The 15,829-nt window shown below is 40.2% G+C and overlaps 1 protein-coding gene across 3 annotated transcripts; it reads right to left on the bottom strand.

Moving 5' to 3' along the window:
- Positions 1-928: 928 nt before the first annotated feature.
- On the bottom strand, positions 929-15,141 carry mapre2 (microtubule-associated protein, RP/EB family, member 2). Of its 3 annotated transcripts, XM_085805585.1 has the most exons (8): positions 15,000-15,023; positions 8,828-8,989; positions 5,902-6,029; positions 5,109-5,254; positions 4,760-4,976; positions 4,405-4,547; positions 2,591-2,749; positions 929-2,349 (listed from the first exon to the last, which is right to left on the bottom strand). In XM_085805585.1, exons 2-8 carry the CDS (start codon positions 8,947-8,949, stop codon positions 2,251-2,253), a joined length of 1,014 nt encoding a protein of 337 aa, XP_085661711.1. In that variant the 5' UTR covers positions 8,950-8,989; positions 15,000-15,023; the 3' UTR covers positions 929-2,250. The 3 variants fall into 3 exon arrangements, with proteins under 3 accessions (XP_085661711.1, XP_085661712.1, XP_085661710.1); XM_085805586.1 differs by lacking the exon at positions 8,828-8,989 and having other exon boundaries at positions 15,000-15,141; XM_085805584.1 differs by lacking the exon at positions 15,000-15,023 and having other exon boundaries at positions 8,828-9,094.
- Positions 15,142-15,829: the final 688 nt, after the last annotated feature.

Raw genomic sequence — 15,829 nt, 5'->3', positions numbered from 1 at the left:
AACACTATGCAATAGAGGGTTAGTAAAATTATTTAATTGAACATTTCAGAATTACTAGCCTACTAAAATAGAAAATTGTGTGCTTACTTATCTTATGGTCACTGAAACGTATCTCATAAAAAGAAAGAAAAGTAGAGCAGTCTACGATACAATACAAATCATTTTATTAATTCCCAAAGGAAAATTCATTTGGGTGGCAGCTCATCTTCCATTTGCAGAAGAATTAAAAAGCCTGATGGCTGAAGGTAGAAAGGATCTTCGATATTTCTCCGTCCTGCATCAAGGAGACAGGAGCCGTCCACCACCTCCAGGTTTTTGGTCCATCAAGGTGTTATGAAGTGAAAGATCGGAGTTGTTCAGAATGGCCTCCACTGTCTTCAGTGCGCATCTCTCCACCACATCCCCCAGTGAAGCCATCAGTAAACAGTTATTCAAATGCGTTTTGTCATCTACAAAGTAAAAAGAGTCACACAGATATAATTCAACAACATGCAACATTTCCCTTAGTATAAAATCATAAAATGGAAGTTTGAAGGTACCCCCAGAAGTTGCTTCGTAACGTCGCAACATAAAATTCTATCAATATTAACAACACATATGAAACAATAGGTATTGCATTTGCATTAGGAACCTTGTAGTGCAAGATATTTATTTTCAACAGTATGTTTTGACATGTAGCAAGTAACATCCCTAATGTAGATGATCTCAGCACCACTCGCAACACTGTCGGCTTGTATGGACCAACTTGTCAACAGTTTTGTTAAATAATCAACTCTTCTCATCTTTACTGAAACTGTATGCTGTCATCGGAGGAACCATCTAACCAAATAAAAAACACCATCAAAGCTCCACCTTAAGACACAGATCACTGATTAGTAAAAGCACTTATAAACCTGACTCGCTCTGGAGTAATATGACAACCCTCCCATGGACTCAAAACGTAATTTTATTACAGCAAATCCATCCGAATCTCAACATCTTTCAAATAGCAGGTTAAACATACAAAAGCTCACTTAACATACTTGTTTTTTTTTATTAAATATGTAAAAAGCAGGTCAAGTTATTCACAAATAAAATGCAAACATGCAACACGTTGTTTTTGGGGAATGCATAATGAGTGGGACATGAAAAAAAACATTTACCATTCATTAATTATTGACAGTACAAGTTTTACATTCCTTTTCATTTACACAATAATATATGACTAAAGCATTATGGTGCACTGCCCAGTTCAATATTAGTAAATGCAATATTAAGAAAGGGTATATAATGTACTTACTGGAATATAGCATGGCAAATTACTCAGTGAACTGACTCATCTCCCTAAGACCTGTGGTTTAAAAAAAAACGAACTCTGAAACGAACAGCTGAAATTTGAACAGACCGCAATTTCCCGCTGGAGTTGAAAACTTATAATGCTGCAATATAGTAAGACTAGTTCACAATAATGTTTTCCTTTCCTTCCCTATGTTTATGGCATACCAAGAAAATTCTAATACCAAACAACTTTGTATGGTGTGAATGACACACTGTGGAGCACACTTATTATCTGAAACTGTGGAATTTGTGAGGATAGCTGTTAAAACGGTCATAAGTTGGCATTATACTACATTTTATTCACAATTCAACTGTATCGTCCTTCACGAGGATGCAACTCATCTTGCACTATTCCTAAGGCTTTACAACAATAAATATGGTGAGGGTCTATGGACAGATTGTCCAATACAGAGTCAAATGTCAGTGCAACATATGGAAGGAGGTTAAATAAGAGCTACTACGAGCCCTTTGAGGGCTTTTCTTATTGCATTCTTGTGATTAATATTGTTGATATGCAAAATAAAAACAAAGTAAAATGAAAAGGACAGAAGCTGGGAAGTTAACACTTGCACTGACAGGTAACAGATACCCGTCTAAACTTCAGCATTTCATCACATCTACTGTAGGATTTGAATTGACTTTTCCACCCACACAGTCCTTGGAAACTTCTGTGATGGTCTGAGCTTGTCTGCTGGTGGAGGTCGTCACCACAAACCTGCCACAGCAGTTCACCAAAAGTCACAAAAAACATCGAACAGTGAGCAGAGGGATACAAAAAAATAAAACTGTGATGGTGCTTCTATTCAGGAGGTTGCTTCATGTGCTCAGTCTTGGAGAAAACAAAAGAATAAACCATGAGGAAAAATTAAAAATCCTTTGACAGTTCTCACATATTAAAAAGAGGGGTGTAACTGCAGTGAGGGATGATGGCAGTCAGTATTCATCCTGCTCTTCCTGCTGATCATCTGGTGCCTCCTCATGGGCTTGCTGGTCCACTTCTTGTCCATCACCATCACCCAGCTCCGCTCTTTCCTAAAAATGGGGGAGAGTCACTCAGTATAGTTTGAGGCAAACATGTGATTTCACACAAAGACTGTGTTCTTATCTCTTCCAACCACACAATAATTTCCACATGATTTTACCACCAGGACAAATAGCACTCACACATTTCATTGGTGAAAACTGCTGCAAAAATGTGTCTAAGTCTGGGAAAAAAACACAGCCTCGAGCTGTTCTAATTCCTGCTCGTACCGGACTAGGGTCACAGACTGACCTGATCATCTGAAGCGTAAAGGACCTCCATTAACCGATCGACAAACGGGGCATTTTCTTCACCCTGTTCCTGGCACAGCAGCTCCACCTCTCGCAGCTTGCTGAAGTAGTAGTCCCTCTCCTTCTCCACCCCTTCCAGTGCCAACTTTAATGTGTTCACCTACAAAATATAAGATTGAGATTCATAAGGTTATTTTTAGCTTCAAAATCAAACGACACAATGCTGCATTGACTTTGGTAAGAGGGTAAGAGATGAGCTATCACAAGATCAATTGGACAGTCTGCAAACAACAAACATGCAGGCTTTGATTTAAAGTCATGAGTGATTCACACAAACAAACAGTTACATGTTAAATTAGAATTATCAGAAATGAGATTAAAACATTACAGAACTACCAAATCATACAAAATCATACGTAAATACTACAGTAGTCCAAAGTAATGCTGTAAGTTCATTAACTGACTATATAGACTGCTACTTCTGTAGAAGTTCTGTTTTATACCATAAGGTTTTATAATATAATACATACAAGGTTTTTTAATAATAGCAACAAACAATTGTTTTCTATGTAAATACTTGATGGAGTAATGGAGTAATTAGCAGAGACTGAAGTCACACCCCCTGTGTATGTGATATAAACTGAGTCTCTCTTCTCTTTGTTTTGGTCTCTGGCCCACGCACACGTGCATGTCAGTCCCTCCCTGTTGAAACCCTGTTAAACCGTTGGCCCTCCCCATGTTTATAAACACACAGGCACCGCCCACACGTGAGATAGCGCAGAGTAGTATGTTGCGTCCAGGTGAAAGCGACCTCCCAGAATTAACTCCACTGAAGAAACCATGTCTTTAAGTATTTACCAGCTCTGTCAGTCTCACTACTGCTCGTTTTGCCAGCTCTGACTGTGGAGCCAGTACTGGGGCTAAGGGCTCCAGCTTGACTCATTCAGGAGTCGGACTAGCTTTTCTTCCTCTTAATGTGTAATTGCTTTGTTGCTAATTATTACGTGTCTGATTTGAGGAGTGACAGGCTAGAATGGGCATGATTACATTCGCTTATTTGCTGTTGTGTATGATTTTAGTTGTAGATGTTATTTCTTGATAAACCCAAATAAGATTAATAAAATACTTTCGACTGCAACATATTCTAAACTTGTGGATGGTTATGTAACAGTGTTTCACATTGTGTTAAATCCTAATTACCTAGCCTGGCATAAACCTTTTTTTTTTCAAGCAATTATCATGCAACACAAAAAGTGCCGACGCTCTATTTTTTGACAAGTATACAGTATATTTGCTTTCAAGTTCTTCCACAGTTTAACTTTAACAGGACAAACAGCCACAGGAAACACAAAGCATATTAACAATACAGCTGTTACTTGTTGCATCAGGTGTGCTGTCTAATGTAGCTTTTAAGGTGGGGACACACTCATTTAGATCAGACATGTCATTGATCTCATAAAAACACATAAAAAGTTGTAGTTACTCTGAAGTTACTTATAATGATGAAAAAGCTGGCTGTAACGTATTTCCCAATTTATGTTTAGACACCATCTGAGTGAGCTTAATTCCTAAACAGGGAGGGGAAGTTTACAAAATTATATCCATAATTCACCCACACTCATTCAGTCTCTTCTATGAAAGCACACCATCCCTCTAATCACGACTCACAGCGGGCGTCAGTGCAATTCAATCATGACCATGACCACAGACAGTGTTGGAAGCAGGCAACGCTCCACATGAGCCAAGTGGAGAAAATACTTTTGTTGTTGGCTTCACAGAGATAAAATATATATAAGTCGATAAACAAAAGCATACCTGTTCAGTAAGATGTGTGACCTGTGCTTCCAGTTCTTTCTCCCCCTTGGCAGGAGGTGCTGTTGCAGGGATCTTTTTGGCTGACGAGGGTCGGGATGTTGGTGTTGAGGACTTGGGGGTTGTAGCGGTCGACCTTGATGCTCCTACAAGCAAATTAAAAGTTTAGTACCGGTACTCGGGGATGGATGAACGCTTCACCAACTCCCTGAAGCAAAAACTTACAACACAGCGACTCTGTATCATTTCCTGTGAAAGAGTGAGTCTGGCACTTATTAGATTTCAGATTTCTAATGGTTAAGAGTTGACCTTCCGCTGCACCAACTCATCAGGAATCATCTGTAAACCTGAAGCTTACCTGCAGTGGGGGAGCTGGCTGCATGGTGGGACTTCTTTGGCAGGTTGAAGATCTGCTCACCGGGGTCAGGTGGGGGGATTGCGTCCTGACCCTGTCTGGCTGCAACCGGGTCATATTCTTTACCGTCGTAATTGGCATCAAAGAACTTCTTAAACCACTGGATGAAATCAAGATTGTCTTGAAATCTGCCTTTGACCAGTTTCTCCACAGGAATAATCTGAGTCAAGCATGAGGGTCAAAAGCAGACAAAATAAAAATAAAGAATTAAATCCAGTGTGGAACAGTAGTAACTTATAAAAATAAAATTGAAGCTAACTGGAAAAAGAGGAAAAAGCAGAGAGACACTCACCTTATCTACATTCATTCTTTTGAAGGATGCTTGCAGCAGTTTGAAATTATGAATGTACTCATGCTCCAATTTAGCTTGAAACTTGACCTTCTTAAGACTGATGCAGCCAGGGAAGAGCAGATCCATGAACTGGCAATAGGCAGCTCCTAAGTAGATGTAATGCAATGTTAGTTGAGTATTTAAGCCCTTGCTGGAAATTATAGCAAATTCTCTGGCTATAGGCTGAGATTTATCATGTCTGCCTGTCTCAGCCAGACAGAAATCCCCTGGAATAACAAAGAGCCTGGGAGCCTTTACTGTGTCCAGATTACTGGCCTTGTTACCTTAAAAAGAAAACTATTAATGCATGCTCTCGGTAGCATGGCTAATATTAACCGAAGCCTAGTTAAACTAAATTCATTTGGAAAAACCTGGATGCTATCGGATAAAAGTTATATGAATCTGGCTGGAGAGCACAGAGGAAGTAATCTACATTAAAAAAGAAGCCTACACCTAAACCAGCATGAGTGTGTAAATCTCTTTGTGTAGGCAGACTGATTGAAATTGGATTACTTGGTCACAGTGGGAGAGCACAGCAGGCTACAAGTTTATTTATAGACAACTCCCTGCCAGGGAGAGGTGAGCATGTTTCCACAAGTTGCTGTGCCATCTTAAACAGAAAATGATTTGAACCCAGAAGATGTAATCTCCGCAACATATTTCTCATCTCATACTGCCACTTTGACACATGCAACACAAAGAGAGGCGAGTGGATAAAATGAAGGGAGAGAAAAGGTTTTCATTTTGTTCTCACCTGAGGAGAGCTGCTCCACTTTCGTATAGTTTAGGCAGAGGATATCGTTAACCCAGGCAGTAATGTCATGCCTGCTCATAGTCTCCTGGGTTATTGAGGTAGAATATACGTTGACCGCCATCCCCCAACTGCAACAGAAAAACAGTAACGCTCAGAAACAAAAGCAAAGCAGGAGCATGTAGCATGTAGCATGTAGCTGTATCCACTCAAGGGACTGGTTGCAACAGTTATGCTTGGCACATCCAGTAACTGTAGCTACTTTGCATGGACTGACGGCAATGATTGTTATTCAAAACAACTAGCAAATCACATCGCTTGAATAAAGTGCTCGGCAATTGGAAGCCACACGGCAAGGATGTGTCATGATGGACTGATGACAGACTGAAACACCAGGGGCAAAAGTGCAGTGAGAGCCTCTCTACAAACATTTGACCCCCCCAGTATCCACCCTCTGCACTGAGAATGTGTCCCATCCCCTCAGAGTGCACACACTGTCACTCATTAGGCAAATAATGGCATAGTCAAGGCACCAAGAACACAATTTCTTTTTCAACTCTAAAGTTTTGGACCCATACTAGATTGAATCAGGCATTGATCAATGCGAAAGTGGCAACATTTTTCTCAGGAAAAAAAAATCCTACATACATTTAATATCTGTAATAATTTAGAGGGAAAAAGTATTTTCAAATTAAACTTTTTGATTCGCTTGAATGGGAAAGCTGTCCACGACAGTGTGCAATTTCATCAGCTTGCAAAACTGTGGCTTTTGGGGTCCCAGAGCACCTGCCCCACTTGCACTGGAGATATTAAGGTCTATGTACTCAAAGCTTACAATTAGCCAGAAAATATATCAGGGAGATCAAACTAGAATACTTAAAGTCTAGGTTAAAGAGACGGAAACATAACACTGAAACAACGCTTATAATTGCGTCTGCTACTGTTACATTAAGTGTGTAGACGGATAATCCTGAGCAGCTAGCTACTACAATAGAGTTGGACCAATTTTCATTGATTGACATCATTTTCATTGATCATGCTGAGAAAATTACACAATTCACCAATTGCAAACTCTCTTTTAGCTGCAAAGGGCAAAACAGTCTCTGTCCTTGTAACTATGGGTAATTGTTTTGACAATACAAATTACAGATTCTGTATATTAACAGTTCCCAGGATATAAGGTGCACCTAACCGGAACTAATGCAATCTAATACAATAGTCATACAATATATTCTCCCGTCATGAAGGTTATAATTTGTTGTGCAGCTGAACTGTACTGTGTTATAGAGACAGATATTTCTATTATTTTGACCACCAGAGACAACTGCTCTCTTCAATTTCAGCACTCTATGACCAGAGACAGAAACAGCTCTCTGGATAATTTAAAGCTGCAATCATTAGCTACTTAATTGCTCAAATAACAACAACTAGCCTATTTTGATAACAGAAGAATCATTTCATTCATTTAAACTGGACAATTTAATATTTTTCCTCTTATAACACATTGTGTACATATCTATTATGTTTCTCTTCAGATTGTCTTATCTTATTTAAATGTTATTGTATTTTTGTACTTGATCGCTTCTACTTGTTCTTTGAACTTTACATCTTGTCAGATTGCTTGTGGGTCATAACTAACTACTTGGCAATAAAAGCCACTATGATTCTGATTCATACAGATCAACCAATCAGATTGTTTGATGCGCCCTTAGTGTGATGCACACAATACAGTCCGGCATCCCCCAAAATGACAATTGAATTAACACCCCTCTGAAAGAGTTACAACAAACACTGGACATTACAGCTGCCATGAAGGTAAGGGGGAGGAAGTGGACCTAATAACCTGACAGCTGGATGTAAAATGAAGTAGAGTCATCCTCAAATGCTCTCCCCAAAAAACTAAAAACTGCAGCCTGATCATTTCAGCTAACTTCAATGATAGGCAACAGCAGGACAGCTGCATTAAAACACCCCTCTTATTGGATCATGGCAGCGACTAATATGGTATTAAATCATGCTAAATCATCGTCGCCATCACCATCCACTAGCACACACACCGGGTACGCAGGATAATAATAACCCTCCCCCGTTAAAGTTGGGCTCCAGCAGCACTGCAGGACCAAAAAAAAAAGCCTCGGCTGACTGACGGACTCTCTGAGAAGGGAGGAAGGAAACTGGGCCAGAGGATCCCATGTCAACAAAACGGATGTATGTATGTGCTGCTGCTCCTGTTAGCATGCTTTGTTAGCCGGGGCAGGGATAGCCACCAGGGCTGGGCTGCTGCCTGGATCCATACAGAGAGAGAGAGAGAGGGAGAGGGAAGGAGGGAGAGAGGGAAGGAGGGAGGGAACCAGGCTTGTGTGGCAACTAATGAGAGGTTATACACAATGAAACACCCCATCCAAAACACACACCGGCGGTGATATGGTGAGGTATTAGGTAGCTGAGAAGTGTCATGTCACGATGGGAATATTCTAGTAGTAAGCAGGAGCAGGAGCAGGAGCAGCAGGGGCGGCTGTGTCTGTGTCCTCCTGTCATTTGACAAGCCGCACCGCTTCAATCCGCTACTCCAAAAAAAAAAAAAGAAAAAAAATCTCCGCATAATGCACAACCCATGACAACCATACACCGCTACCGGCAGCCGCGCGGTGCGCCCATACACACCCGCAGAGAGGAGCGTTTTATTGCGCTAACTCGAGAGCGATTTACGCCATAGTCTCTCCGAGGCTAACATGACAGGAGACCGGGAGACAACAGGAGGGGGGAAGAAACAGTGGATGGGAGTCGGGACCGACAGACAGACGTCGAGGAGCAGGGGGAGGCCAGAATGCAGGTTTCTGTCAGCACCAATGTCTGTATTTCTTTTCTTTTTAAATCATTATCTGGGGTTTTCTAACATGAAATCAAATGCGGCATTACACCGATTTACCTGTAGGCGCGCTCTCCCCGCACTGTATTTTTCCTGTAAGGAATGATGTTGGTTCCGTTGTCCGGGACGATGTCGTTGTTATTCTCTCCATTTGGGGAAAGGGCTTGGGTGGGACCGGGCATTTGGGTCTCTAAAATGTTGAACAGATACTCTGTTCTCTGTCTGGCCGGGGGAAAAAAACAAGAGGAACGATGCAATTGCTAAGAAAGTGCTGCACCTCCGGGGCTCTTTCCCTCTGTCTGCTTATTCTTCACAAATCTCTGCCCTGGTGACGTCGCTGCACCCTGCACCACGTGACTGCTGGGGCTGGCTGCCTGTTCCTTATGGTGGGCTATTTCAGTACACCAAAATTACATTGATCACTTGATGTGCTAAAAAAGCATCATCACCGGTCAGATCAATGGGCGAGTGCCTTTTTTTTTTTTTTTGCTTTGACATGCAGATCAACTTTTTAGAGATTGTGCACAAGCCACTCATCAGATGCTTAGGAGAGGGAGAGTAAAAAACCCAATCAAATGAGAGAGGATGAATTTGATCAAAAGGAAAATGCAGCCCACCCAGTTTCACCCTCAAATCCTTAGATGATAATCAATCAGTTCCTTAGCACTACAACACCCACCAGATGTGGCTAAAAAGAAGAAAAGCAGGCAGATCCTGACAGATAAAAGTGGTGCTCATGAAAAAGATGGTGTTATATAATGCTGTTATGATTACTAACCACATGAATCAATGCCAACAATGCACTAGAAGTCAGCAAATAAACATTTGAACAGTACAATTTAGGTAAGTTGGGTTGTGACTACGGTGGTCATTACTGATTTATCTGCCGGTTGTTGTAAGAACTAAAAAGAAATGGTGAAAAAACAACGTTCCACAATCCAAGGTGAAATATTTTGACCTTAACCCCAAATGCTCAAAAACAGACAGAAAACTAATGACAATACAGTATTACTCAATTGTAATGCATTAATAAATAATTATGCCTTATACTGTATATGCTGGTTATACTGCTATTCTACTATTCATGCAACTTAGCCAAACACATCAATGCAACTGTAAGCTTATATAAGCATTTTAGGGAACTAGTGCTGCAACAATTTGCTAATCAATGATGATTGATTTATGGATTGCACAAATTCACTGATCCTGCTTTTCTTATGTAAACACTGCTACTACTAGCCACTACTACCACCACTCCTATTTTATAAGTCACTTATAGATGACTGCATATCTTTGGGGTTTCAGACTAATAATTGAATATCTGCAATAATTTGTTGATCAGAAGTGAACTTTGTTGGTTGTTGAATTGTTTCACGAAATTTCCAAGCAAAAATGCCAAACTACTTTCTGTTTCCAGACACTCAAACTGAGGCAGAAACAGAGACAGTAAACTGAATATCTTTGTGTTTCGGACTGTTGCTGTTAGTCATAACAACAATTTTTAACTGCGCTTTTGGAAATTGTGAGGGTTTTTTCCCCCCTGTTTATCACCATATTAAAGACTGGAAATTAATCAAGAAAATATTTTTAGATTAATCAATCATGAGAATAGGGGTTGTATCTGCAGTTTTTTGTTAGGAAAATGGGAATTACCAAGACCCCAGGATATCATGTTCAAATCTTTTGTATTGTTCCAACTGCAAAAATATTGATATGCTACCATAAAAGTCCAGCAAATATTCACATTTGAGAAGCTGGAAACAGTTACATTTTGCTTGATAACTAAAATGGTGGCCAATAAGATTTCAGTATAATAAGTTGATCATCTTGCCTTACATTTGCAGATGTCCATTTGGGGTGTAACAATGCACTGTATACAAAGATCTCAGTTTGATTGTGATGTGTTTAAAAGCTAAACAACACAGACCTGTGGTTGCTAAGCTATCTCCTGTTTGTGCTGCCACATCTGTTGTTTTTACACTGCTCCTTCGAGTGTGTGAGTGGTACGTTGCTGGGCAACAACTCACAATGGGACACAGAACACCTCCTTGTTCCATGCAGAACTCACTGTATTAAATTCGACACAACTACTATATGAGACTGACACAACTACACTGACAGTATCATCATTACAGCCCTAATATGGTATGTCTGTGTGAGTCAGGAAGCAAGGCCAGCTCGGTGCGACTTGATATGCACATGGTTAGTAATCAAGGATAAGAGGCTGCCATAGGTGAACCAGCAGGGCCCAGTATTTATCAGGCAGGATGAAAAACCCACTGATGCCACATGATGTAAACAGCACTGGACTCTAACACCAGCTAATACAACACAGCTACAATGTATTGTACAGGAATTTTATGCAAGTGTATCCAGCCATTCATATGGCCTCAAAAACCACCAATTAAGTTAAGTTACATTATGCAAAAGCTTAGGGAAAAAATTAGACATTTCTACTATGTAATACTGTTTTGCTGCCTTGATTTTTTTCTTTTTCTGTCTGAATTATTTTCTTGTTGTATTGCTGCTTTAATTAAAAGGCAAAAGGTATGTTTGGTGGTGCCCCCTGTTTATAGATAGTGACAGGTATAGATCTTAAGATCAATGTGACAATCCATCTAACATCTTTCAGTCCAAAAGGCAACTCAGATAACTCAGATTTTAGTCAGAAATGCTTAAACTTTTTCATGTGTCAGCAGTGTTTCCTCTGGGATTTTTCGTAAGACAATGACTCAAAAAAGATACTATATTGACATGTTTGTTTATTGTTTCTTTTTGTGCTCCTTATCATAAGACAAAAACGGTTATAGGGATGATCTTCTGGAGGCTTTTTCTTTCCAAACATCCTATGGACACTTCTAGCTCCAGTTGCACTACCAGCAATTATTATATCTTTCAAAATAATGAAGTATGTTTTCAATTTTTCTCAGTTTCTGGTTTTAAAATGAGCCAAAGGATGTCACACAGTGACCATACTTATTCTCTGTGTTCACTTTGACTCTAGCTAAACCTCTAGTGCCACCATGAGGCCAAAGTTTATATTTCCCAGCTACAGTTTAGGAACATTTTACATCCAAAGTCAAAACACAAAGTTTTTTAAAGCTCATCTCCAATAAATCAAGTGACGATGAATGTAAATGAAATCTGATCAATCTAATACAATAATATTGACCTCCACTCTGAATTCAGTCTTCTAATACAAGTTTTTTATAACATGTGAAACCTGTGATTTGCCTATCAGGGGTATCTAGCTTGACTCCTTATCCATAGCCAAAGCTTGACAAAGTTACCTTCTGTTGAATGATGCAGACCTTCTGGTAAAACCTTGCCCTTTAGATGTTACAACACATACTCCAAATTCCAACAGTGTTTCACCGTGAAATAGTGGCCGTAATTTACACCATCTGTTTCGTTTATTCAACTTTAATCAGTCACACTGGAGCTTTCATAAGTCACATGTGAGCAAAGCGGATGTACAGTATGTTCCTCAGATTGCACCTTTGACTGTGAAAGCAGCAATTCACCCTTACTAATCTCTCTAGTATTTTTGAAATATCTCTGACACATTAGAAATAAATCAAGGCAGTGGACTACATGCAAAGTGTTCAGCACTAGTGGCTTGTATTTTATCTAGAGGGAAATGTATTTGGTATCGTCCCCTTAGTCTACTGGGTTAAAAGTACTCTTTAATCTTAACATAAATTCCTGCAAAGCCAAACACAAGGCACAACCAAGTACTAATCTCATTATGGCCAAACTGCACTAAGAACGAAAAGCATGCAGTACTACATTGCCACTACAGCAACGCTAAAGGCCCCATCAGACCGGAAAGTGATAACTGCAGCATATTGGTCTCATCACAATCACACAACTGCACACACAGGGGTCCTCTAGGCATCAGGTGGCAAGCAACAGAGGTATGATATGGTCAAACTTCAGTGGCAACAGGAAAATGGGAAAATCTGTGCTTGATGACATTAGTGTGCCATTGCAAGTTGTCAGTGAAATTAACTTGCCACTTTCCAATCTGAAGGGGCTTAAAGTGTGACCAGGGGTGCAGCATGCATGGCCTGTTTCAAATCATGTTCACACTCTAAAGACTATGAGTTATGCAAGTAAATGTAAGGCCACAACAAGAGGGACACATCCCCTCTGGACCGATGACTGCTCACACCTTCACCTGGAGAGGGATTCTCCTCTGTGGCGCTCAAAAAAGAAGACATATCTGAAGTTACATTTGAAGAAAAGCAGCACAAAAGTTTGAGCATCCTGTTAACATTTTGAAAAGGAATAGGTGATTTAAAGCGGCTACCTGTCAGTATGTTACTGAACTAACACTATGAAACATGTAACAGCCTGTGTTGTTGGACATTTGTTGTTTCAAGAATGACAGAAAAACTATCAAATACAAATTTGTGTTTCGTTTCATACACCTTAAACCTGCCCAAAAAACTACACAATGGCAGCGGTACAATAGTGAATGATAGGATCTGCAACTCTGGAAATTAATCTGCCACGAGGGTGCACGTGTGTAATTGGCAAACGCAGTGTGTTGCTAGATGATGTTGTACTGCACTGCAGCAAAAGTTGAGAAGAGTTCACCTTTTTTTAGTTGGACGACCGTGCTATGTTTTTATTAATGCTGCGTTAATGTTTATCTGGACACAAACTTACAGTGTTCAGGACTGTTTAGCTGAATATTTGGCTTTAAGAACTGCAATAGCCCAATATGTGCATAGGTATCAGTGAAATGACGACTCCTATATCAGCCAGACTGTGTCAAGTCAAGTGAACTGAGTGCATGAAGCCCAAAGATGTACATTTGGAGAATTTTCTGTTGTAGTGTATAGACAGATTTTGAGTCGGATAAGGGACGGGTTTATTACAGTAACAATGGCTGCCTCGGGAGCAATGTCCTCAGAAGAGACACTGGCTTCTCTCAGTTTGCTGTCTGGAGATGATGTTGCCATTTTTTTTAAAGCACATCACAGCTTTGAAGGTATTTTTAAATTTTTACAGCACACACTGCTCCAGTATGTGGCCTATTAGTCATTATCAAACTCAGTAACCACTGGTACAGGCTCAAAATTCAGCAATCACTGAAAGTGGATGGGAGCCAAAGAAACAGAGCAACCAGGCCAGCTAATGTAGCAAAGGGCTGCTTTGTTTGGGCTTTTCTTGTCGCTTGCTGTCGATGTGGGTGATTCAGTGGATTTACAGTCTTGTTAATGCTTAGGTTCATTCCATTAGAGGAAAGGCATAAGCTGTGCTTGTCGTTTCTTCATTCATATCTCACTACATGGTCTCACTCACTTGAATTGGACAATCAAGTGGGTGGGTGGGTGGGTGAGGGGTGGTTTCTCCACCCTGCATATCAAACCCTGGGCATTCATAAAATAGCAAAGAGGTCAAACAGATTATCTTGAGTTGCAGGTTGGACAGGTACCATTAATGGTGGAAAAAATGTTACTGACACAAAGAGTCAAGCTCCTGTACATTCACATTCAGGGGAACCACATGCAGTATAAGAGCAGTGGAGGCCAGGACCAGTGAGGAGAGAGCACGGATCTGTTACATCCTATCTTGGTACCTTTCAAGTCTTTGTTTCAGCTACAGTACAACATATGACAATATAAAGTTTTCATTTGCCAATTGAAAAAAGGGCAAATCTGCACCTAAGATTTAGAAGAAGAACAAAACCAAGGAGAGGTGTGGTCACCCCGGCTCTTTCTACTGTGTGGCCACCGTTATGAGAAAGATTTAAATGTCGTTTTTAGGGTTGCGGTGAGAGACGTTGAGGCAGTTAAGCTGTTTTTGTTTGTTTTTTGTTTAAAAGCAAATCAGTTACGGAGCAGTTACGTTAGCTGCGGTGAATGAAGCTAACTGAGCTTCGTGGTCAGAAGTGACAGTTTAATGAGAAGCAATGACTGAAAAAAATGACAAAGCGAGAAATAAATTGTGTTTTACCAAGCTCGACAACACTTGCAGTGTCTGTAAAGGCTTTTGTTTCGCCAACTGCCAAGTTACAGTACAGTAGGCTAATTTCCCTCCTGCCTACACTTTGTCAGAAATGTGACAGCCGACATATGCCCTGACCCAGGGTAACATCACCGTACGAGCCGGCGGAGAGAAACACGTCAACAGGCGCATTTTTTTGCATGTAGACCTCATGCTGCACGTTTCTTATCAAATTACAAACTAGTATTTTTCAGTAAAAGCAAATGGGACTCACCAGTGAACTCCGCTCCGCAGGTTTACAAGGTGTTAAAAAAAAAAGAGAAGCTGTTTTCCGGCTGAGTCACCCCACCCTCAAACGCCCATTCTCGTTACACAGAGAGCTGAGAACGGGCACCTGATTGGTCAGCGCGTCACCGAAGAGGCAGCTCATTGGCTCGTTCACGACATCTGTCCTGAAGCTGGCCAATCGTGTACTGATGCGTTGATCATTCAGAACACCGGACAGCTTTCCGTCTAGTCGCACGGTGTCATTTCACTTTCCCTGCTGGAAAATCGCAGGAATATTGTAATACATTTCCACGATTACAGTGGTGGAAGGAGTTTTCATGACTGCACTTGGTAAAAGCGATAAAATACGATCATAAACATACCTTTAACGTATAAAAGCAAGAGTACCCATTGTGCAGGCTATATTGCTCTGTAAGGGATATAAATACCATATGATAATCATTGGTAATGGATTAATATGTAAACAGCATGTTATTGTTGTATATAGCAGGGGTGGAGATGATTCTTGCTATTTTAAAAAGTATTTCAGTTACTACCATCTGCAAAGGTCTACTAATAAAATAATAATTTAAAAACGGTTGTAAATATCCTTTAATTTTATTATTCTGTGTTGTTTTGTTGTGACTTGTCATATTAAAGTGTTGCTGCTTTAAAATAGGCCTACTTATTTGACTGAATCGTTGATTGACAAAATACCTGGTACAATTTTGAGGGTCAAAATGAAAAACAAAACAGTTTCTCAAATGTGAACATTTGCTGTTTGTCTGTGTTTTATATTGTTGGCCGAGCAAGACAAAACAAAAGATCACTTTGGTT

Source organism: Trachurus japonicus, chromosome 17 (genome assembly GCF_045865225.1).
Source record: "Trachurus japonicus isolate A0001 chromosome 17, Traja_1.0".
NCBI lineage: Eukaryota > Metazoa > Chordata > Actinopteri > Carangiformes > Carangidae > Trachurus > Trachurus japonicus.
This window is presented reverse-complemented; position numbering and strand designations above follow the sequence as displayed.

Bases quoted from the DNA above. Each gene is read 5' to 3' on its own strand.
- mapre2 (XM_085805585.1), bottom strand. From the start codon at position 8,949: ATGCCCGGTCCCACCCAAGCCCTTTCCCCAAATGGAGAGAATAACAAC. The intron at 6,030-8,827 runs GTAAATCGGTGT...TTTCTGTTGCAG, and splicing joins CGGGGAGAGCGCGCCTACAG to TTGGGGGATGGCGGTCAACG. The intron at 4,977-5,108 runs GTGAGTGTCTCT...TGCTTGACTCAG, and splicing joins AAAGAATGAATGTAGATAAG to ATTATTCCTGTGGAGAAACT.